We start from the raw sequence: 25,807 nt of genomic DNA on the forward strand, positions 1-25,807 counted from the left end.
CATGACATATGTGTCGAATACTAGTATCTTGTGTATTCATACCAGCAACTTGAGCCCAAGCTGTATGTGTATCGTCTGCATATCCAGTGTTAAAAAAATGCTGATCACATCTGATATTGACCTGATGCGCAGTGCTGATTGAATTGCACTTCCGCTACGGAACATTCAGGGAGTTTGAAAATTAAGTCACCGGTAAAGAAAAAACAAAAATCAATATTCCCAAAATAGACAATTCTGCAGAATAAGCTAATAACATTCACTTACAGAGAAGTGCTTTTAGTAGTTCATCTGAATGTGCATTCCTACCAATACTAGGCGTGTACAGAATAAAATATAGGCAAACTTTTCCATAGGATTCATGTAGGAAAGTACAATACATTTCATTGCCATTCGTAAGCGTGCCTCTCAACCCAAACAGACCGTCGAAACACTTGTAGATGATTTGATCATTCATAGTTGATCATTCCAGTGCCAAATTGAATATTCCGTACCATGAAAGTACAGCATCAAATGGAAATATATTGCCCGTATAGAAACCATGACATATACCAGTTGAACATCTTCCAGAAAAAAATCCCTACGCCACAGGTCAGGACTTACCAAACTTTGCACATTCGATCTTTCCAGTGCCAAATTGAATATTCCCTACCCTTAAAGTACAGCATGAAATGAAAATATATTGCCCGTATAGAAACCGTTACATATACCAGTTGAACATCTTCCAGAAAAAAATCTCTACGCCACAGGTCAGAATCTTCTTGTAGATTATGACTTACCAAACTTTGCACATTCGATCTTTCCAGCGCCAAATTGAATATTCTCTACCCTTAAAGTGCAGCATCAAATAAAAATATATTGCCCGTATAGAAACCGTGACATATACCAGTTGAACATCTTCCAGAAAAAAATCCCTAAGCCACGGGTCAGGGTATGCAACCTGACTCCACGCCTACATGTCTGTAGCTAAATTGTCTACCTTCTAAAATTCATCGCAGACACCGTCAGTAGAATATGCATGAACGGGGGCCTTGTATGCCCTTTTTCGTAAGGCGTAATCAGGCCTTTTTAGTCTTCTTCGCAATACGTAGGCAGCCTCTCCAAAAATCAACGTAATTCGTAATAGTACATCAGCCGCAAAGCGTAAAGTTGTAGTCAGCTCTGAGACTTTAACGTAATTCGTAATCGGCGGTAAAAATGTTGCGTAATTCGTAATCCCCCCCACCCCCATGCAGGCCCTCATGAACCTTTGCCGAGGTTGGATTCTTGGAGAGCTTCTGTCAAATTCAGAGAAGCCTTTCCAATTATTTTAGCTGAAATCCTACGCAGAGCCTGCGAGATTTCATTACAATAACATATGGTACAAATCTAATTACGCGCGCAAGTAATACCATCATAAAGATATGGGGATTTCTCTCTCTAACATAAAACATGTTCTGTTGGTTATGTATAAGCTGAGCGATAAATTCTGTAGCCAGATTGTCTGGAACTTTAACTTAACTGTCAAGCTTTGGGTCAGGGATTATCGTTGTAATAGTATCATTTCTTAATGGGATGTACAAAAATTGAACATAGATTAAGATCCAATGTCGCTATGCCTTCTAAAGAAATACCTACAAACTGATAATAGGAAAGAACACATAACATGTTAGTGTTTTTTGGCGACGCCTCAGAGGCGGAGACGTTTCGTATCTAACCTTGACGTTTCTATTTTCCCATTCTACAGTCCTTCAGTTTCCATACGGAATGTGGAAGTCTGCAGTACGCTACTTACGTCAACAAGGTCATTCCGGACGGGCCAGGGCACGTGGGAGGGCTTCAACCTGGTATGTAACAAACATACACAAAAATCAAACGCATAACTTTCAAAAACAAGTAGCAGATAACAACATATTAAGCAAACAATTTGCAACTTTTATTGCTGTATTATAATATACATTCAATCCTGATTATTTCTACCAGTAATCTACTAGTACCATAAACTCTTCCACTAGTACCATAGATGAAAAGGAGTTGTTAATAGAAGCAAGGAGAGATCATTATTCATTGTATTCTGCCACATTAGTATAGCCCGGTTGTTAGAAAACGTGGCATGTGAGAAGGTCCCAATATTCCCAATCCACCAGGCTAAATGGACAGTAGAAATCGGCCTGAAAAGGAATGTCTAACTCTAACCTTCATTTATCTTTCTTGTTGTAGGTGACGTGATAATGGAGGTAGACAACACGAATGTGGAGCGGGAGGGGGCCAAGTCCATAACGGAGATGATCAGGAGAACCGGCCCGTCGGTCAGGCTCACCGTGGTGTTCATGGACGCCGTGCGCCGCGTCAGGCTGCAGAGGAGGCTGGAGGAACTCAAGGTGAGACTAGCATCTGTATCTGTATCTGTAACTCACCAGCATGGCCTAAAAGCGCCGCCGTGCGGTCAAGGATGGCACAACAGCCGTTCTGAGTCTACAGATCTGCTGACTCGTCATCCCATCTCATCTATCACCGAGTCTTATCATTTTACTTTTGGACACTACATGGTTGTCTAATAGCAGTGGAATATACAAGAAAACAGTTACTCAAGCAACTGGGTGGATACTGACAATCTGACAATTATGAGTAACAGTTTTCTTGTTGTCTAGAAGTGCTGACATTACAATATGTATTGTACGACAGATGTCTCTGTATTGCCAAGGAGGTTACAAGCAGATATATAACCTCCTCAGTCAGTATTACATAGCTGTAGTTCTATAAACAGAGATCCTGAAGTAACCTTCCGCTCTGCTCCGTTTCAGTCTGACCTGTGCACCAAGAAGCTGGAGCTGATGGACCTGGTGGAGAAGGAACGGGAGCTGACGGGTGAGTTGGTTTGAACTTTTGAGTACACGTATTTCAGGAACCAACAAAGGCTCAAACAAACAAAATAAACAAATAATCTGAATCCAACCACCGTAAAGCTATAGGCCCACCAAAGCACGTAGAGAAATGTATTCTCAAGAAATAATAGCAGTGAATTTTTCTCCTCATATTTGCACGTCTATACTAGTATCCATTACCATATTTTCAACATCCATTTATCTATATATACCAAAATACATCCATATTCTTTGCAGACAATGTAACGCAGAAAAATCGGTTTTCTTCCACATTGATGTCTATTAATACTACATTTTACTTGAATGACTAACGTGTGGTTCTATCTTCTGTATTTCATGATCAGGTAAACTCAGTCCAGGGAGCCAACACGGAAGCCCAACGAAAGACCTCAGTCCGGCGAAATCCCCTGCTGGTCAGGGGTTTACGAGAGAAAGCCATGTGGAGAGGTCGCCAAACAGAACACCCAAATCCCCTAGCAGATCCTCTCAGGGTTCGAGCGACCTTTCACCCGACTATGTGGAAATCACGGGCAGCCAGGATGACGTGTTCAGCAGCAGCGGCCATCTTTCATCCGGGGTACCGGGCTCGTCCGCTACCCTGCCTCCATCCGGGAGATCAGCCATGGCAGGGTCGTCCGGGCGGCCTCGCAGAGTGTCGTCTGACCGAGATTCTGTTTACGGGGAAGAACTGAAGCAACTCAAGGCTGTGTTGCAGCATTTCGAGTCGCTCCAGCGGTATAAGGAAGAGAAAATTGCGTCCAACAGTTACGGAGACGCGAAGGAGAATCCGCACAGCGGTACGTGGCCGCGGCAACAGTCGCCCGCCAGTCGACACCGTTTGTCTCACGAGAGAAAGCGAGACCCGTCGCCCAATCACACGGACTCTCCCACGACTACGTCATCCTACGACCGGAGACGTCACCACTCGCGTAGGGGCAGTTTAGAATCGGGAACCAGCGGGGAGAACTCTGTAGTAGCCGTTTCCGCACCAGAGTCTCCGCAAGGCAGACTTTCCCGCCAAAATAGTCTAGAAAAAGAGAAGGAACTGGAAGGACACCTCCACGCATTGAGAAGAAAACACAAGTCCGGCCGCCTCAGTGCCAAGTCCAGCGATGAAGTTTACGTATAATATTAGTTGTACGTAGACTTCATCTTCTTGTAAATAAACAATGTTAGGTCTATAGAAAGGTAAACCCCTCCATTCATCAACGATCAAAAGCCATCAATTGTACAAGGCCCACCGACTCTTCAGGCTATAGTGGAAAATTCGTAGACCCTTCTGTACAAAAAATGTCACTTTAGAATACCGTTGTCGTATTTATACCAGAATTTTGGATATCGATGAAATGTTTGGCTGCCAAGACATGTAATACCTCTACTGTGGACAAAATGCAGACAGAAAAGGCTTCAATGGAACTGGAAACTTGTGCAAGAATAAGGCTTAGCACATGTGCTTTTCTGTTATACTTCCCGTATGAACGATGTTTCAAACCCTGAAACTTCTGTTACTAGTACTTCATTTCATACGAACGAAAGCCTATGTTTCTATATCTAAAACGGTCTGACACAAAAGTAAAACACCATTACAAAAATGAGAAAATAGATAAAAGGAGAACAAGAGGTGGAATTTCCTTTTTTTATTTGGGCGTCACAGTTTGTTCATTTTCCTAGAAAATGTTTAACTTATTCGTCCGACTTGGATCACACGAACAGATAGTTATAACTTTGATTTAAAAACATGAACTAAAACAGTAAAATAAACGGAACAAGATTATTTGGGAGAAGTAAGTGTGCACTTAACAGTAAATCTTGGGTCGTACAAGTCTTGTTTAATAGAGAAATATTAACTTATCTGTGATATTGAACTTTCTCTACGTTCATCATTGAATGTGCCCCCTCCCCCTTGAGAACTTTACATTGCCTTTTCAACGTCATTACATGACCAGAAAAAAATAGTGATTGATGTAAACAATTCAGTTTTCTTCCTTTTGTATGGACTCCTCTCGCTTCCTTGTACATTATTGTTAAAATTATTTGCAAATGTGAACGCTAAACTGATGTATTATATTATATTATTGTTTGTTCGTTCATTGTGTTCGCAGTTGCTTATTTATTATTACTGGATATGAAAAGTGTAATAAAGGCTGGTTCCTTGTGTAAATATATGCTGGTATTGTCGTTTGTGTTTGTTGATTTGCACAGAGATGATATGTTTGCTGATTAGCAGTCATAGATGGCACAGTATTTGAAAGCACTAGCAGTAAGGATCACAACATTTTTGAGTTGTCAAGAAGTCGGCTATAGATAGATACCTAAGGGAAAGGGCCGGTCCCTTAAAAGGACCTTGTCGTCTCTCCCCTACAGTCAATGGTAAAGGCATTTGCTATCATTACCTCCACAGATCTGCTTGGAGATTACAAGGTTAGGTACAAGACCTTTCATGGGAGCGAAAACACACATACACTGCTAACTCTAGAACAGGGTTGGCTTTCTGACCAACTAAGTGCATGACTACGCTGGAAAGTTGAAGTACTTTAGTTACAGTTTAGAGCATATGATTTTGTTTGATCCCATGAGGCTAAAAAGGCACTTGTCCATCACATGGACAACTTTTCGCACAGCTTTTGTATCACATATAGATGAGAATTTTTCACATGAAGTTCACGAACTTGTACAGTACAAAGCCGCCATGTTGGAACCCGCACGTCACGAACCGCTGGTCACGTGACACGTCCATGCATGCCGGGATAGATGGCAGACGACATTGAGACACAGTTCGGCCGGTGGCTGTCTCCAGCACGGTCAAACTACCGTCATGGCTGACCGCCACGACGTGCTTCTCTTCGTGGAGAAATCTCGACGACAAGACAGAACTTTCACTCAGATTGAATGCACAGACTTCGCTGCCGCTGTCTGCGTTCCACGCACGAATCGTACCGCCTGATGTAGAACACAGGACCAGCCCGGACGCGCTGAATTCACACGACGTGATACAGTTCGCTGTCTGTGGTTTCAGATTGAGCAATCTTGCTCCACTTTCCACGTCCCATAGTCCCACAGCACCATCTTTCCCGCCACTGGCAAGCTGAGAGGAGTCTGCGGAGAAACTGAGGCAGGTGATTACGTCACCGTGGCCTTTGCAGACGACTTTTGGCTCCGCGTTGTCGGGAGACCAGAGAATGAGTTTTCCCGCCCTGTCTCCGGAAGCCAGGGTTTGCGAGTCCGGGGAAAAGGCACAACAGGACACCCCGTCGGAATGCCCCTCGAAGATGGCGCTCTCGATGCGTTTCTTGCCTTCTAGGGTTCCCCCAACGTCCCACACGCACAAGGTTGTGTCAGTGCTGCCAGCAGCGATCATACCATTGTCCGGGGAGAGCGCCATGCAAGTGATTCGGAAGTAGGCATGCCCCTTCAGCAAGCGGTGGTTTTCCCGACGCAAGTCCCACACTTGAAGCGAGTTTGTCCCCGCTAGAGCCACAAGCCGGGATCCATCCACAGAAAACACACACCTCGGCGGGCATTTCGATTCCACCTTCTTCATCTCTATCTTGGAGATGTATCTGCCCTTGTTGTAACACAGTCCTCGCTTCAAGTCCCCCTTCTGAGCGTCATAGACTGTCAGCGTGCCGTTTTCCCCGTGCTCACACGTCACAAGTTCTTTAGAATTGGGCGAGAACGCACACGTCACGATCCCGTGCGTTCTGGCGTCTTGGTTGACATTTGATGCACTGTCCTCTTCAGTTAGCTTTACCAGACTCACTCTACCGTCTTCCCCGCACACCCAGGCATACCCGGCGCTTGTAGCACAGCAACTGACGTAGGAACTGTCGGGAACGAAGACTTTGTTGACCCGCAGGGTTTGGGTAGACGTTGCGTACAGCCTCCCGTTTTGGTCTGCTTCGTTGTTCCTCCCGCGGCAAGCAGAAATGACGTAATCATCGGTCAGACGACAGCTACTGACACCGCCATGATGGTTCTCGACACTTCCGAGCTCTTCGAACGATTCCAAGTCCAAGACTCGCACGCTGGTGTCACTTTTGTCTCCCACAACGCACAGGAGGCTATCTCTGGTGAAGATTTGCTTCAGACCTCCGTCGAAGTTGATTTTTCTGAGCTTCTGTCCGGTCTGAGCGTCCCACACGTTGAGGGACTTGTCTCTGCAACCAACCACAACAGTTTCTCCGCTTTGAACGAAACTGCAGCACTGAATCGGGGCCTGGTGGTCGCTGAGTGACATGCAGTTCTTCAGCAACAGTTGGTCGCCACTGGTCTCTTTTTCAAGGTCAAAAAGTTTTACCTTGAAGATGTCGTCGGGAAGATCTGACAAGGAGACACCCGATAGTGAGTAGTCAACATTTAGGAACATTGCGAGCTTGGAACCTGATTCGGTAAAAGCGCAGATGGCGGGAGTTGCCATGGAGTCCGGAAACGCGGGCGGTTCGAACGCGACAAGCTCGCCTTCAGTGTCAAATACGTGAGTGGACGACCCGAAGAAAATATGGCCACCACCAGGGAGGAACGCGCACTGTCGAATTTCCGGACAGTCCGTTTCGAAGAGCCCCACGACTTTCCCGGTGAAGGGGCGAACCACTCGGACTTTGCCCTGCGAATCTCCGCACGCGAAAAGTTTCCCGTCGGGCGAGACGTCGCAATCCAAGATGGCGGCCCCGCGAGTCGCGAATGACGTCACTGCCCCGAGGCATTGTGGTTGTTCGGTGACCTTCTGCAGCCAGGGTCGACCTTCGCGATCAAGGTAGCTGTTGGCAACCTGTCTGTCGCTTCCAAGCCTACTGTAGTTTGCTGATATGGAGACAAAATTGTCTGGATTGTCCACAATTGTATCTGCGTGTCGAAGCAGCAGGTTTCTGAAGCGGTCAACCGTCGCCCTACCCTCGGTGGAAAGGCTCTCGCACCCCGAGGCGGCGGTGTACTCATCCACCATGTCATACACGGACAGCGGGTCTGTCTCTAGTCGGACTCTGATGTGGTGAATGTTGCAGAACAACGTTGTAAAGTCGCTGCCAAACTGCCGCGCCCGGACAGAGTGGTACATGCCGTGACGTATGGCATACCTAGCCGTGGCTCCTGACGTAGGCTTGACGTCATCACCCCTCATCTCCGCCATGATGTTTTGGACGGCTTCTTTGGAAACTCGTGCCAACACCGCATGTCCCTGCTCAGTGTCAACTCGATGTTTACTCTCGGTCGTGGTGAACCATGATTTCATCCCAGGAGCAAGCGAGAGACTTTCACATTTGCATCGAGTCAGCTTCCCTAACTGTGCGAACGCCTGCTTCTGGAATGCTGCATTGACTCTCTCTTCCGTCAGGATGGAGCCAAGAATGTCCTTGTGTACAGGTTCCTTGGCCGCTGCAAGGCACCCTAGCAGAGCAGAGTACAGTTTCTGGCCCAAGAACGTGTATACGCTGTCAACGATTGCCATTTGCACTTTGTTCATTCCTGTCGGTAGCTTGTTGAGGGTTTTGTTGGTGAGACTGTCTTGGTCCACCAAGAAGTTGACGAGATGGAAGTACCCCAACTTGCCCTCCGACTTCTCTAGAAGAATTTCCGTCACTTGCTGCACATTGGGTGCTGACATGGTTTGACCGAGAACGTCCGTTAGGAAAAGACGAACGTCCTCCTGGTTTCGGGCATCTTCGTTGCTGAGTCGTAGCATGTCGGACCTGACTCGTGAGTCTTCGTGATTTAGTCGAGACTGTTCGGGCTCGAACTCTGATTGCCTGAAGTACCTCTTTACTGGAGATACTGGAGAGGTGGATTCACCACACGTAATGAGGATTGCCAGCCAACTTGGTAGGTGCCGTAGCTGGCTGATCATTACCCTGATCTCTTCCCCGTCTGGTGAGTCGATCAACTGGTCAAAGCCATCCAGTACCAACAACATCCGCTTGGGGGCGCTAGGCCTGCGTACGCAACTCAGCGGCCTGTGTATCAGCCGGTGGTACATCTCAACTGCAGACAAGTGGCGCAAGTCTTCACGTAGCTCGTCGTCTTGTTCGAGCACGCGACAGTACCCGGGGACACTGTGCGACAGCTGGCTGGCCAAGTTCACAACAAAGGTCTTTGGTTCTTGGATTGAGGGGTTCTCCGGGAAATAGCAAGCTGCGAGACTGCCATCTTTGGCGAATCTGTTGCAAATGGAGGCAGCTGCGCACGACTTTCCCATCCCGGAGGAGCCCGAGAGCAGGAAAGACCTGGAGCTGGTCTTCTCATCATGGCACCAGTGGCTGACTTCGTCGTGCAACCATTGCCTTGTCTCTGGGTGAAAGTTTCTCAAGTTTCTTTCCACGATTCCTCTCAACCGCCCCATCCTGATCCTCTCGCCAACAAGGCTGAGACTCGAGTCCTCATCCGGGGGGCACAAAATGGCCGACAACTCTTCGCTGAGTTGCTCACCTTCGAAGGTGAACACCAACGACTCTGAGATGTCCTCAGAAATGACATCCATCGTGTCATTCTTTGCATCATCCTCACCCCCTGTGATTGGCTCGTGAATCTCAGCTCTCGTTTCTTCGTTCGCATGTCTGTCTCTGTCCAGCGCGACGTTCTTGAGATTCTCATTAATGTCCTCTACCGCTTTCCTCACATCACTCCTTCTCTCTCTCAAAGTCACTCCTTCAAAGAGCTGGTTGAGCTCTGCCTCTAACGTGTCAAACTTTTCCTTGTCCCTCTTCGAATTGAACAGCCTCGCTATCCTGCCTCTCTTGTTCACCTTTCTCACGTGCCTTTCCGATTGTTGTAGCTTCGCTTCCAACTGGTCGAAGAAGTCGCTCCGTGATGCACGAAGAAGACCCTCCGAGGAGACGACCTCGATAGCGTGGACGGTCTCGATGAACTTTCTCGTCCGTTTGGACACACGCTTCCCGTGCCTGACGGTGTGGTAGATGCTCCCCACCGCCTGGCAGACGGGTACTGCAGCAGTGACGTCCTTCCGGTCCTGGGCGGAAACGAACCTGACGTCACCGTCCAGAAGCCTTTGCGTGGTCGCCAGGAGGGAGGTCTCGCTTTGCCTCACGGGAACGTTCCGAACGCAACCAGCGAGATGTTGGATCTGGTGGAAAACAGAAATTGAAATTTACGATTATTTACTAGTTTAATTTTGTATCTGTTAACTGTACCTAGTGTTTCAAAGAATGTACATTGAAGGTTGTCCTTCGATAAACAAATAAACAAACAAACAAACAAACAAGCAATATCTAACTTACCATCGTCTGTGTGTCCGGGACAGGGGTTGCCCACGCACCGCACCTCGTCCTCCCATGGTGCTTTGTGCCGGGTGGACTTATTTGGACGGGCACACGCACCTGCAAAGTCAAACCATAATCTTTTATCAGATGACGTTGAATCATGTTTATGTAGGTACATTTTCAACAGATAAAAAATTTTTAGTAGATACAATGTCACAAATAACAGGGCATGTGCAGATAGTGGCTGTGACGTACACAATATTAGCAAACTTTACACGAAAAAACAGTTACGCAAGTAAATGGATAGACTGTGAAAATCTATCCAGTTGCTTGTTTAACTGTTTTCTTTTGTATCACCTGAATGTCTAACTTTTCGTCACGTATTCAGCTAACTTTGTATGTAAAGTTTCGTTGTCTATTGCTTTGTCCTTAGAATAATAATAGAGTTGGGGCTTACTTAGGAGATAAAACAGTATACATTTGTTGGTGTCAGGGAATTATCAGTCCTATAGCTGCACGGATACAGCTGTGTTTGTGCCTTGGAATATCCGTGACGTCATCAGATTCCAATGTTCTGAGCAGCAAAAACAACAGATGGACGTTTCTGGCGTTATCTAGTGCACCTGTCAATGTAAAGCTCAGAGGGACTTGGGGGGAACGATCTATGACATTTCCAAACCACAGTACAGGGATCACATATTAATGTTTTCAACAGACCAATATAGATCTACTAGTATAAGTAGTTTTCAAAAGTTTTCATCACTAGGGTCGATAACGTTACATTGACAAACTTTGAAATACAGATCATCACATACAGGGCGACTGGCAAAGAATGACGTTGACCCGAGTTTTACCGAATGTTATGCTGTATCTAATTTCCCAACGTTTATTTGTTTTACCAGAAGAAATACACATTGGTAGAAAAAGCGGTTTCCGAGTAGTCGTGGGGTGTGCGAGGGGCCCACAAAACACACAAATACTTCTTGACAAAAGAAGCGAGTCGTAAAAGACGTATGTTTTTCTAAAAACAATTCGATACTTAGCTTAGCATCTTGGGACCCAAGACATCGAGATATTACTCTCACTATGGCCTCCTTCAGTCAATATTGACCATTGTAAAATCCTAACTGATATCAGCCCTACAGGTTCAGCTATGGCTGAACAGTCCTATATGGGAGAATGACACACAAGGTAATCTTCAACAGTCCAAGTAGATCTTTTGGTGGCAAAATGTCTGGCAAATGGATTCTGCCTGGCCAGCCACCAAACGAACTTGGTAACCATGCAAATACTAGAAGATGAAAAGTAAAGACTCTTTGTAAACAGCTATTGTAAGCCTTTCCACAACAGAGACTACAAATGTATTATGCACGGTCCAATGACATTATACGATGTCCAGACTAATCAATCGGAAGATATCCAATAGTCTAGTCTAGCCACTGCCTACGCGAGCATCATGCCAACACAGAGATAAGACCAGCTACTGCCTGCCAACATACTGATAAGCTTCAACATTCACTGCATACATAGCGTCCTACCGTCCTTATACAGGAAGACCATCTGCTGCGGACACTCGAGTGTTTTGATCTGATACGTTTTTGGACCGGGGAAGCCCTTGTCGTTGCCATGGTAACGGTCGAACCACAGGAAAAAACCTTGGGGGTCAAACCTCGTGACCTCTAGGGTGATCGTTGATGTCTGTATTCATGACCATTCACTTACAATATCAAACACAGGGCTTTTGTGTTGCATTGGGTAAGATTGAAAAATGGAATTGTCAGCGAATCAGTCAAACGTATCAGTGAATCTTAATTAAATGTTTCTATGCGATGTGTATCGTATATCATTATTAGAACACGATTGACACTATTTCTAAGATTCTTCCATTTCACGCTTGTTTGACTCGTTGCTGCCGAGATACATTACTTATGAGGCTCTGATTGGGGGTTGACAGAATCTTCTGCCCTCTATGTTGGGCATAAAAAATGCGTTCACCGCTAGTTTATATAGTGGTGTTACATAAAGACTATCATTTGGACCACTCTAAGTATACACTGGGATAGGACAACCGTAAGTTTTGAGTTCAAATCTACCGGTCTTTCGACAGTAGCGTAAAATGTACACATAAACCAAAGACGTGTTCTAAGCATGTAAGAGAATAGCGAGTTCGTGAGGTCTCGGAGAAAACCAATCTATCTTTACACAGAAGTGGGTGAAAAATGCACGAAATTTTTACCTAAAAAATCGCGCCAGCATTTCAAAATGGTCGTAAACACCCACACACAAAAGTTATTTTTTCCTGTCTGTGACCTCTTCCTGACCCACCAACAGCTGACAGCCTTACCGTTGGACCGAACGTTATTTGTGAACCCATCAACAGAACGTTTGGACTATTGACACCAGGCAGATCACAGAGAAGGGCCGCACATGACTCATGTACTATAACTGTAGCTAACTGGTGTTGGCTTACAAGGCGTGTCTGATGTTTGCCCCGTCAGTCACTAGAATAATTTATGTCTGCTTATTAAAATATTTTTGTCGCAAAGGAAGCTCATAAGTTGGCAAATGTATCCAAAGTACGGACCACCCATTGAGCAAATTCCGTGTTAAACATTAGCATGTAGCTCACGAACTTGAAATAAAACATTCATTTTACAACTTAATACTGTTTACATACAGATTCAGTAATATTAATAATTGGAACACATCTGGCCAGGGGCAACAATTAGAAAAAATAACGACATCATTTCCGAGCGAATATGAGGAGAGAATTTTCTTATAGCATATATTGCACTTGAACAATGTGTAAAGGAAAAAAAAATTGTTAAGTTTCATGTTTGCAAAACTAAAATAATCCACGATCTTTCTATAGTATATCCCCTAAAAAGTTGTCAACATTTAGACTGGGTATCAGACTGTTCCAAGGACCTACCTACGCTAGGTCCTCGGCTCCAGGGCCAACATGCTGCCATGTCCCAAGAAAATTATATCACAGCTCCCCTCAGTTTGGCTCTTGGCCTAGCGTGCTATGGTCCAGGCTCTCAACCCTTGTCCCAACCCCAGAACCCAAAGCAAACTGACAACTTCTGACCACAGCCATACTTTCTATATGGCAGGCATCAGCTAATATCAAGCCTCTCGCACTAACTGTCTCGCACAGTCTGCATCTATCATTCTATGGAGATAAAAATCAACTTGGCGTTACGTGTGGAAACACTGACCTTGGAGACCCGGCAGTATTTCTGTGCGGTCGGCGGCCGCGATGTTCTAACCTCCCTCCTACCTCTCCTCGCTACAAGTTCTCCCACACTGGCGGCCTAAAAATACCGCTATCTCTTCTATACATCTGACCTCCTTCTTAGAATTCTTGGGACTACATCGGAATTGTTGCTACCGTAGAACAATTAATATTTCTTCCAAAAATAAAGGACGTTGCAGTTGTTACCGTAAATATTTAAATCTTATCCGGAAGTAGTTAAGCAGATTGAAAATGACAATATAGAACTTAAAAAGTAGAAAAAAATTCACTGAAAATTTTAATATAGTTTGATATTTTAAAGTTTAAAAAAAACAATGGAAGTACGGTAGCTCGTCAGTTTTATCGTCTGCAGATTTTCCCGCCCCTGAGCCGTCTGACGGAAACCCCCGAAAATATGGCCGGAACCTTGGAAGAACTCCAAAATATTTATCGTCAGAAATACTTGCTGCCCTCTCAAGCGGCTCTCAGATGGTTCTTGTCTCAGATCAAAACATTCCTGTAGTTGATAACTCGGGAGGACGCCATTAGCACTTGTTCTGTTCAATTTTGCAGGCGGGGGTTAGGTCACGGGCCTGGGATGGCTGGCACTGTTGGTGGGTAATGTGTCTAATATTGTCACCCTGGCAGGAGAAGCCAACATTCAAATGTACAAAACCTTTTCCAAGTACATAGAAACACCTTTCCGTAAGACAATATGGCAAAACCATGGAGGTAGAAAAAGAGATAATATGGCAAAACCAAGTGAACACGATAGCAAGAACTTTGCCCATTGCAACCCAGGACATAGAGATCACATCTAGCGAGATAATAGACTTTAAACAAGGACAACAACAACATATGGGCAGAGTCTGTCACACCACCTGGTCGTTATCGCCTAAGGACATGTTGCCAAGTTCACTTGAGAGTGTCTGGCCAAACTTTTGAGAAGTGACATGTGCAACCACTTAACCCTTGACAGAGAGAGCATGAGAAATGGAGGACTAAAGAGACAGAAAAGAACATAGACACGGCCAGGAAATGAAGAAATATTGAATGAATGAATGAATGAATGAATGAATGAAGACATTTATTGTATATCAATATCCACTGGGTTAGTATATAGGTCACAACAAATGAATAGTTTGTATATGTATATGTACATACATTTTGTGTGCATGTATATATACACATACAAAAACAGGAAGCACTTTAGACACAAAAACAATTTAACATCCAAACATCTGCTTGGATACTGCAGACACGGGTGTTGACGAACAGTGTCGCCGACGATTTCTCATTTTACAACACAAATAACAATTCTGCCCGTCATCACCATATGAACGCGACAGGCGGAATGATTTTGAGCCATGGCTCGTGAGTGACACGGAACTGGCCCCCCACAAAGGCAGACCCCATTATACCGATAAGATAACGGTGATAAATGACCCCTGGTGCGAATGGGGACTACCTGTCTTGTGTGAGAAAACGCACGGAGTCACATTGCACAATAAACTACTGGTATTCAAAATACGTGACCTGACCCGGACCATGCAGGTCAAAATTTCGGACGCACAATTTTGGACCATTTACGTCATTTCCAGCAATGAATGGACATCAAATATTATCCGATATCATTGGTCAAAGTAATAAAATGAACTGACGTATTAGTAGCCTGGATGCTAAATCCATAGCACGTATCCAATGTTATGTATTAGAGTAGTCTCAGAGCCCATGTTTTAGATTCGAAGTCCATACGTACGTTGCTGCTATCAAATACTACTACTTTTGTATTTTGTATTTGATGTACGATAAAGGCTACTGTCATCATTTCTGACCTGTATTGTGCCCATGTGTATAGGTTAATGTTACTAAATCAATCAGCGCAGGGCCACAGAAAGCTTTACCAAAAGGACAGCCACGGCATATTTCTGTGGCGGGCTCCGGTCACCAGGGAGGTAACGAAATCCATGGAACAGCTCAACCATGTCTGAACACTCCCGAATGTAAGGTAATATTTCCCCTAATGACACAAGTTATGCCTAAAAGAAGCCTCCAAGTAACATAAACTCACTACTGCCTAGACCATCGCTGCATATTTCGCTTGTGATTTATATGGTATTTTATTCTACATATTGGATGCACATGTACTTGAACCACTTCAGACTTTTGTCGTTGCCGACAAAGGAAAGTATTATGGTCTGCCCTGAGAGAACTGCTCAGTCACGATCGTCCAAAAACAAACGGACCCCCACAGGCGATTCTGTGTTGGGGCGGTACTTAAGTAGTAAACTGTACAATATTAAGACATATAATAAAGGGTTAATGCACTGCCCCGAGTTGTATATGGTGTCATAACTGCATGAGCAGCTGCCATAACCACCGAATAAACCACCGTGTGAGCGAAGCGAACGAGGTGGTTTATGAGGTGGTTATGGCAGCTGCCCATGCAGTTATGACACCATATACAACGAGGAAAAGGCAGTGCATTAAAATTATTATCATATAGCCTATCCAAACTGTCAATCAACACAATTCCTGTTTGAAATACAACAGCTTTAATATATATACATACATAAAATACATTCGAATATATTATACGCTTTAAAACAAATATGGATAATTTCATTTAATGCAAATTGTAGTTTAAATGAAGCTAAACAAAAAAGTTTATTGGACAGAAAAATGCTACAAAGGTTTACAGAAAGAGTCGCATGCCCCTATACCCTATAACATAATGGTATCAGCCATAACACGACATGTGCTGTTATTCCGCCATAACACCACATGTGCTGTTATCGGGAAATAACAGCACGGGTATCCGGGCCTCTGATTGGTCCGCGCCGTCCGGCTATATGATAATATTAATATAATCAACGTTACTCCAGTAAATACACCACTTCATATTTGTTAGTATAGGCAAGTATAGGTAATACAACTTTCTAACATTGTGTGCTACACCACAATGGACACAATAGCCTACATGAATAAATACTTAAGGTAGTGCAATGGTCCATTATGAACCTTCCTCTATGTCGTCCAACCTAATAACAAATTCATTAGCAAGCCTGAAATAACATAAACAACTCCGCGTAGTGAGTGACAAAGGGGCGTAATTTGGCTCCTGAGTCAATAGTAATCATCCGCCAACAAAAGAAGTCTGTGACACTGGTGTTTACACACGCAAATAGCACGAGGTGTTAATGTGTTAGCACGTACACAAATTTGCAAAAACTAGTATACAAATCGTCTGTTTTTACACCGTAAACACTGTTTTTGTGTTTTTATCTTTATTTAGTCCACGAGTACACACAAACTTCTGCCAGTGTTTTGTCGTGTTTAGACCGATCACGTAACACTACAAAGACTTGTGTGACAGGTATCACTATGTAACTGGTAACGTAACACACATCTAATACTGCCTGAATGGTAAAACGATCTTGTTGCTCGAAGCTATGATCTAGACTGATTTATCAGCTTATGCGCAACTTTTATGACCCAAAGGTCGGGGACCTTATAGTGGGTTTAGGCATATCCAACTCCGATCACGTACTTTTGCCGTTATGGTAAAAATGGATGTGGCCCTGGCGGAAAATAGCCATCTTTTTGCACAGGTAATGGCTATGATTAACATAGATACACGACAAAGACTGGGGGAGAACCGTTATGTGGCTAAGGAGGTTTAAACGTGTGTGCAAGAAACATTTCTTAAGAGGAAGAAAAAATCGGATAGTAAAAACCTATGGCAACGTCGTGTCTATCAGTATCAACATACTAGTGAGCCAATACGATCTTCTAAAGCCCCACAGTCACAGTATACTTGTTGGAAAAATGAAAACATTCTATCTCAAAATTATTGCGACTCCCCGGCATTAAAAATGGTTAATCCCCCACCACTTAGCCGAAGGGAAAGCTTGCCAGTCACCCGGACTACCACCACTAGGCTCAACGTAAACACAAAGGACTTTAGCCGTTCAAAACAAGTGCTAATACTCTGCCCCTAAGCCCTAACATTCCACATAAATAAAACCCACTGCAAACAAACCATTTCAAATGGTCCACGGCTTGTAGCTATTTCCCGTGGAAAACAAGGTAATGGAGTTGACCTATACGAGTAACATTTGATTCTAGACGTAGAAAAACAATCGTCACGGGTTCCGAACAAAAGAGACATTTGGCCACCCTCCAAAGTACGTTCAGACGCAAGGTGCATTTTACACCACCCCCCTCCCCAAGGAGATGTCTCTCAAAAGCAATAAAGCACCAATGATTCGGTGTTTTGCATTCTGGAGATAGTACTAGTAGTTCGACGTCTAGCCTAGATGCCAGGCCCAGCCGACAGGGCCTGGACGTAGGTACTAGTATACTAGTACAGTATCTATTTGGGAGCATGTTGACCCTGCAGCCGAAAATCTGGTCTGTGCAGGCCCTGGGAACAGTCTAGCACCCAGGCTAATCGAGGACTGTACAGATTCTTCATACAGATTTCATCGACAACTGACAGATGCAAAACACTGAGCCTAAACCCTAGGGGGAGGGGGGCAGCAGGTGGATTTAGCGGCGCCCAAATTAAGGGTAATTTCTTTTCTGATAAGGGGTCTGTTTACAGCGTTGGTTAGTTGCGTAGCTCAAAAACGAGGTTGATTTGCTAAATTAACCCTAAACAGGTGTTCGATAGCGGCTCTTTTTTTATATTTTATGTTTCACCACTAGTATTTGTCACCAAATAATAAAGACATACTAATAAAAACGTACCACCCAGATGCTGAACAACAGATCTGCTTGAGATTGACTTGGTAGATAACCCTAAACAGATGTTCGTTAGTGGCTACTTTTATATATTTTACTATTTGTCACTTGTCGCCTAACAATTCAAAAGATTTACAAAATGGGGCAAAACAACATATCTGCTTGGTGACTAGTATGCGTTGTATTGTATATGATATGGGTCCCTTTAAAAGGTGGCTATGGAGAGTTGAATGTAGAGTAAACCTGCACAACAATGGCGCCAAAAGGCCAATTTTCATGGACCTTTGACCAGCTGGTCGGTTTAAAACGGGGTCGCCTGACTTCTCTCAACTTCTCAAGAGGTGTTTGAAACGTCCTTGTCACAAAGAACAGGAGCCCAAAATGGAAACGTTACGAAACGAGTCGAAAAACAACAGACCCTCGAAAGTTGTTGACGACCCAAAAGAACAGTTGGGCTAGAACACTGGCACTTGCTTTGAGTTTGACAACACGGCAGCTGAAATATTTCAATGGTGTAAACGGCATGACAAATACGAAGCACTTGTTCCAAGGCCAAGGTGCACCCACGCTATTCATGCCCCTGTTGTCAAGAGAAGTTTTTAGCTTGTACTTGTTGACTATACATAAATTATGCATACGCTAACTCAATAATGCGAACCACAATCAACACACAGGCACATCGAGGATTATGATTAAAAACACATTACGTAATAATGGGCTACTTTCAAAATTGGACATCCGCCAGACTTTCTCAAAATCAAATCAGTCGAAATATTTGACCTTTGAAAGCTCCAACCCAGCGTGGGTTCTGAAAAGAAATTTTTGATTGGTCAATTTGGGATAACAGAAAACAGCCGGGCCATTTGGCGAGCGACACGGAAAACCGTTGGGCAAAGTAAGCACGGTCTGACCGGCATATGGCAGCCGACCGTTAGGCAGAGAGTGGGAGGGCGGAACGGGCCAAAGTCCACAACAAACAACCTTCCACAACCTGCATTTCTAAATCACCAGGCTGATCCAAACACTTTAACGTCTAAAATAATCTGTATATAAATCCTAGGGAAGGTACAACGAAGCTAAACGGTTGAGAAAAACAAGTACGGCGAACACACTTCCGTGCAACACATGGAGCGATCATTCGAGCAAGACTTACCCAAATTCCGATCACGCAAGCATTCCCAAACTGCAGGTGTAATAGATATATCCTAGGAACGTAAACTATCCCCCTGGACGTACAGATACTGCAGTACGTATATCCAAAACGGCGGTGTACCACCGGTCCTGTCCCGGGTATGTCCTGAACTGTGTCTGAGCCTGGCAGTACTGGGACAACGTATTTGGGGTGCAGGCGAGGGCACATACATATCAATTACTGGTTCGTGTCAAAGGGCGCAGTAGTCTGAATGGCAGCCACACGCAACAAAACACAAAAGGTGTGAATGTTTTCAGGAAACAAAAGACATGTAAATGTATATTCAACATTTGGTGGGATGTGTTTTAAACCGTCGTCTGTATTTGTTTGCTCAGTTGTCTACCTCTGGTTTGTTTACCCTGTAATTATGCAACATGTTTACAGTGATTATGAACATAGATGGAAGGACAACATAAGGATACTGTTTGGTTAGGCAAAACGCATATGTTTTAATGTATAATTTGCTAGCGTATTTAAAAAATTCTACTGTGATTCGACCAAAAACTTAATGATGATTAAACGATAATTATCTTTATGCCAAAGAATAAAATACTCATGGAATCAATGTACATAAGATATGTTTGATGTGAGAAATTCCCATATCCCATTCATTGTGTAGTTGGAAATAAAAGACATTAACCGTAATGCCCCATTAAAAGATTCAATGTAAATACAGGCAAGGGACGTTCAGCTATTTTCCGTCAGTGAATGGTTCGCAAAAGAAATCGATATGTTGTAAACCAGGGCGTTCTGTGTAATTGTAATGTCTAGTCACGTACCAGGTGATTGTATCAGACAACCCCGGTCATTCTGGATGAATACGGATGTCCCTGAGTTAAAGTAACCCACTTTGTCTTCATAACATGTTACAGACGTTTTTTCCCCAGCTATATTTTCCCATTATCGTAAAGTTTACCACTGAGGACAAACAAACAAACAAGCAAACAAAATGATTTTGTTTTTCTTAGCATGACATAGCAAAGCATTCGTAATTCTCGATTCAATGGTTATCATATCATCAAATGAAAAATCAACAACCAAGATATTTTGAACTAATCTAATGGGCGCTTATCATCCAAATAAATCTAGATTTATTTTATTAGCTATCGTAATGACATGAATGGAGTGTATCATATGAGATGGATACAGTTTTTTCCTTACCCTTTTGTTCCTACCCTGGTTACCAAACCTACTACTAAAAGTATTTTGGCTCCGATCCCGAGTCCCATTTAGTCATTTGTCCTTGAGAGGACAAGCACGACACAGGAGCTATCATAAAATAGATCTACTAGTATTTTGCTGAATCTGGTTCAAAGTGATGCTAACCTTGTTACAGTTTTGTCCCTGCCGTTAACACACACAGAGAGTGTGTCGTGACGTGTGTCCGTCCTGTACAAACAATGGACGCCCTCCGTCACACAGCCGATCATTTAACCCAGTACTTACAACACCCGGCGTGAGAGAATGCAGAAAATCCCCCCAAACCCCAACAGACCGGCGACTCCTGATGACTTTACCAGATAATATTTGCTGTATTTGGTTGGGTTGGGTGGTTTATATTGGGAAACGGTAAATTATGAAATGTAAACTCTTAAACTTTGTCCCATAAGAATCGTGGGATGGTCGTCAAAATGTCTTTCTTTGTTGTAGTAATGTGCTACATTAACTGTGAAATGTACTGGTATTAGTGGTAAGTATAGGATTGAATGCTTATCATCAAATTGAAATATCGTGACGTTTCTAATCTATGGGTTTATCCAAGGAAGACCCTTCGAATGTATTGACTACAACCATTTAAAGTTAATGTCATTGTTGTAGTTATGTGCTACATTAACTCCGAAATGCACTGGTATTAGTGGTAAGTATAGCCTATAGGACTGAAAGCCTATCATCAAATTGAGATATCGTGACGTTTCTAATCTATGGACTTATCCAAGAAATACCATTCGACTGTATTGAATAACCATTTAGAGTTCAATGAATGAGACAGAAATGCACACACACTGTTTTGTCGGCTTTATCTTATGTGGCACATCAAGCTACATTACGGAGACATTGAACCATTGTTGTTAGAATCTTCACTGACGTCTCAATTTCTAAATTTGGCGGAGAAAGGAGGACCGTGAAATGTGATGGAGACCACAGGGACCACAGAAGGGCGCCATTTGTGCCACTTTTCTACCCAATCACTGGGTCCATTGTGTGTGAAATGGCGAGAAAAACGGGAAAAATTGCAGGTTTTGTGGCGAAAGTGTCGGGGTGAAAAGTTCGAACCGCAGAGTGATGCCTTTCAAACGCCCGACTGTTTCAGTTCGACCCGGTTTGTGGATGTTGGGCTGGAAAGCCACAAAATGACAAACTGATGATAGTTTTAAGTTCACCTGTCAAATCAAGTCACAAGGGGCTAGTATGGCTAAGCTTAGGGCTGGTCCATTTTACATCTACGGTATCCTGGAAGTTCTAAGGTCATCTGCTTAGAAGTTAGTAAGTACTGTACTTGCTAGCTTCTAAGCAGATAATGTCACAAAATCTTAGAGCTAGCTACAGAGCATTTTATATCTATAGTATCCTAGACTTCTATTGTGATTTGCAATTTAATAGTGATTTGCATTTTAATAAACCATCCATCATTATCATCATCTATTGTCATCTACTAAGCAGATGTCGTACTGATGAAAATTTATAGTCCATTTTACATCTATAGTATCATAGACTTCTATGTTCATCTGCTAAGAAGTTAGCAAGCACTGTAAGTTAGCCACATTTTACATCTGCAATATCATGGACTTCTATAACTAGACATCTGCGTAGAAGTTAGTAAGTACTGTACTTGCTAGCTTCTAAGTAGATGTAAGGAATACGTTCACGTTTTTCTCCATGTTCTTAATCATGTATCAAAAACACACAGAACTACCGTAAACGTAACCTCACGCAGGTATGTTTCTAAAGAAATGCACAAGAAAAAACTCTATGGTTTTTAGAAATGTACAGTAGCCACATGAAGAGGCTTAGCATTTCTTCCAGTAAATTTAAGGAATTCTGGAATTCTAATAAGAAGTTAGATGGGTATCCAATTCTTAAGTCCTTCACGAGGGTTTACGAAAGATTCTGGCAGTTGTGCCCCTTCCCGTTCATTTGCCCCGATACTCTCTTTCATGCACCCACCATACAGCTGTAGTCTATCAACTTTATCAAAATTGAGCTTACAAGGCGATCTTCTAAACGGGGCTTTTATGAGACCTTTAATATAATTGCCCACAGATGTACGTTTATATTCCTGGAGCTCTAACCAAGACGGTGTGCCCCGATGTCTACATACCGTGATTACATACTCCATGGGAGGCAGACAGTAACAGAACTGTTTTTTTATAACCACTGACAAAGTTTAAGAGCAGTTGGAAACTCGAACTACTAGTACAATGTATATGTTGCCAGCGCTTTGTAAAGGGTTGTACGGTATGGCGCACTAGGGGTGTACAGGACTTGTGGGTGTGCGCGCGTTTGTCTATGTCTACGACATATTAGAAATAATTTAGTAATACGAAGATTATCTTTAAAGATCAGATTATCACCAATGACGTACAATCTAGCACTCCGAGTTAACAACATGTAAAATTTAACATACTGTTTTGTCCCAATTATACAAAGCGGTTCGTTACTGCAGCTTGTTACTGTTTTTGCAGACAGCAGACGCCGTGGCAATTATACCAGTTGGCAGTGGGGTTCGCTTTCAACTATCATCCGTTGAAGCAAGCTATATAGCTATAGCTAGGGACATGTGTGACAAAAGATGTCTTTTCTGGTTCAGGCTTGAAAAAATAACTTAAACCGCTTCTTGATACTGACATATGGCAGTTGTTTCTGCCAGGGGGCACGACAACACTGATTCTTTACCGCGCTAGTCTTCCATTTCCCCTAACTCAAAAGGCACCTTTATTTCATGTCCACGGTCTTTTACTTGTCCATGTTCGTCCTTCATCGTCACACACTGACTTCTAAGAAAGAAGGGAAAATGTTGAAGGCAGCAGCAGGGCTTTTATGAAAATGGTTAAGACATTTGTCATAAGAGAAACTGAAGAGACGGCTAAAGCCAACCACCCATTTCTTTCAGACTAGTGTCAAGTAAATCTATCACCCACCACCCACACAAACTATTCGACCCCGAGGGTTTGAATCGTGCTACGGTGAGTGATTAGGTAGCACGCAGCGTCAACGTCTTACAACTGACGCCTACACAAATGTACTCAAGCCCACTTTTCCACATTTTCTGACAAAATGACACGTTAACAGCTAGTCTACACTTCAAATATCCTAAGCAAATGATACACTTTGCGTGTAAGCAGGAGCAAGCAAGATGCAACATATGATATGCCACACAACCACGTACGAAAGAATTAAGATTAGATAACACAAAATGATGTTCCGCATGAGATAACACAAAAATGTTCTGCTACATTGTTCGATAAAAACATGACAACATACCAGCCATGGTATAAGATGCTGAAAAGATTACAAGACAAGTTATGGCGGTATTAAATATAGATCTAACACTCATAGTGGCATTTTACTTTACAAAGCAAGGCTGCGATTGAGTGCATCCCACCTGTAGCTTTAGATAAGTACACCACAGTACGCCACAACTAATTCCACGTAATCTACCCTGAGGGCAGGAGAAAATGAAGAAAAGCATGTGTGCAAAAAAAGGGAGGGGGAACAAAACTCCTACTTTATCTTGCCTTTGGGGTAAGTTTGCAATCTGTTAGCTTCAAAACGGTGCTTGATATACCGTTTAACTGCTGTTTTTCAAATCTGGGATCTTTTACCAACTTCCGTGTTGGCGTTGTATATAAACAGTTCCACAAAACAACTGGTGCTCCAAGACCACTCCTATCGTTACTTGTACATGGCAAAGATTTATCAAAAGTTGAAGTTGTATTCGATATCACGTGAAAGCATCAATCTCAAGTACAAGTACTTTTACCACATGAAAGGCAACGTTAGTGGAAGGTGGACCTATGATGATAAAATCTCTAGAGAAAACAGGCGTGTGCGAGAGAGCTTGTCGGGGTCACTAAAGGTTAACAACAACAGGCGCGCGGCAAACTCACAATCCACCTGTTAACCATTTAACCATTATTCCTTCATTACACAAATATCAAAGAGTTGACATACCCCTGTACATATAGCATTAATGAGAATAACGATATCACATGTGCACAGTATGGCGTCTGCAAAATCTATGGAAAACTTACCGAGTTTTGACAAAACGTAGCACGGAGTTCAGAGATGTTTTCTCCACTACACAGAAATGCAAAATGATGGTTGGCTATCGTGTAGACTCAGCTCTTATGTAGAGACCTTTCTCCAAATGGCTTTAAAAGGAGTTATTGAGAACTAAACACCAACATCTAGCAGCCTGGGCTCGTCATTTCATTCCTACTGCTGCATTGTGGAGCAACAAGTAACTGGAACAACCACATTTTTAGAAAGTCTGTGCATTATGAAAAGCTAGCCTGGAGGGGGGGTTGGATAGATGCAGTCACTTGTCGAATTTCTAACACTTTTCTTGACAAACTTGTGCACTAAAGCACACGTGCGGGTATTAAAGAAGAAAATGGTGATCAGAAGAAAGTCGTATGTAATTATCACTTAATGAGTAGTCCAAGAATGACAAATGTGCAGAAGTCTTTTCATTTCGACGCAATATGTGATTTTCACTTGTCTTCGTCTGTGGTTTCAACCTGCAATTTCTACACAATAATTGCACATGTCACTTTCAAAATTTACGCGACCTGTCCAAGATACTGTCTTCTTCTACCTGTCGGTCACATAGAAGGGATTTCCATTTTACTTAAAAGTTAACCATTAGCCACAAGATTAAGAGGACATTCTTCATGGGTACTAAATATACGCCTAAGGGCTACTAGTATTACCTGATGTTTTTGTTATTATTATTTTCTAAAGCTTACCCCATTAAAACTTACTGTCAACCCAATGGGCAGAATAAAGACCACTGTCAGTATTAAGTGTGCTTGTCTGAAAATTCGAGCCGAAGCGAAGCCGCATTGCACTATGAAATATCGAAAAATCATTAGGTATCATCTCAAGCATTAGGTGATGAGAACCCTACTATCTATTCTCTCGCCCCACACATGCCAACCGTACCCAGGAATACCCCCTCCCACGGGACGACAGCTGCACCAGACACGTGTCTCTCCCCGTACCACACTCCCCCCACCTTGTTAGCCTGGGGATTAATTGAAGACCCGAGTCTGATCCCTGCATTCCTGTCTTCACCTTCCCGACCCCATTTTCTAACGCCTTGCCGAACTGTCATATCTAGTTTCACCAAGAAGCTTTATATAACATCCTTGGTTTAATAAAGCCCTTTGAGAGCGTCTGGAAAACATAGCCGAATAGAGTATGTAGAATTGGCCTTGGCCTTCCTAAAAAACTGCACAGCACGTACGCACTTTTTTTATCATATCATTATTACCATTATACGATCGAGTATGTACATTGGCCGACGAAAAGTGGTCCCAAACGCCAACCAATAACCAAT

The 25,807-nt window shown here is 43.3% G+C and overlaps 2 protein-coding genes across 3 annotated transcripts in view; one reads left to right on the forward strand and one right to left on the reverse strand.

Annotated features, from left to right (window-relative positions):
* The window catches only part of LOC109461885, a 49,383-nt gene extending 44,359 nt beyond the window's left edge, over positions 1–5,024 (forward strand). For both annotated transcript variants that reach the window (XM_019758355.1, XM_019758356.1), the window contains 4 exons: positions 1,724–1,823; positions 2,197–2,357; positions 2,781–2,844; positions 3,206–5,024. In XM_019758355.1, coding sequence (XP_019613914.1) covers positions 1,724–1,823; positions 2,197–2,357; positions 2,781–2,844; positions 3,206–3,990 — 1,110 coding nt within the window. In that variant the 3' untranslated portion in view covers positions 3,991–5,024. The remainder of the gene's footprint in view (positions 1–1,723; positions 1,824–2,196; positions 2,358–2,780; positions 2,845–3,205) is intronic.
* On the reverse strand, positions 4,839–24,657 carry LOC109461882. The gene is given in 4 exon segments (XM_019758351.1): positions 4,839–9,933; positions 10,088–10,110; positions 10,113–10,186; positions 24,498–24,657. Coding segments are annotated over 3 exon segments (4,476 nt in total). The 5' UTR covers positions 10,144–10,186; positions 24,498–24,657; the 3' UTR covers positions 4,839–5,511.
* Between the last annotated feature and the right edge of the window lie 1,150 nt (positions 24,658–25,807).

Source organism: Branchiostoma belcheri, unplaced genomic scaffold (genome assembly GCF_001625305.1).
Source record: "Branchiostoma belcheri isolate BF01 breed outbred unplaced genomic scaffold, Haploidv18h27 scaffold97, whole genome shotgun sequence".
NCBI classification, from domain to species: domain Eukaryota; kingdom Metazoa; phylum Chordata; class Leptocardii; order Amphioxiformes; family Branchiostomatidae; genus Branchiostoma; species Branchiostoma belcheri.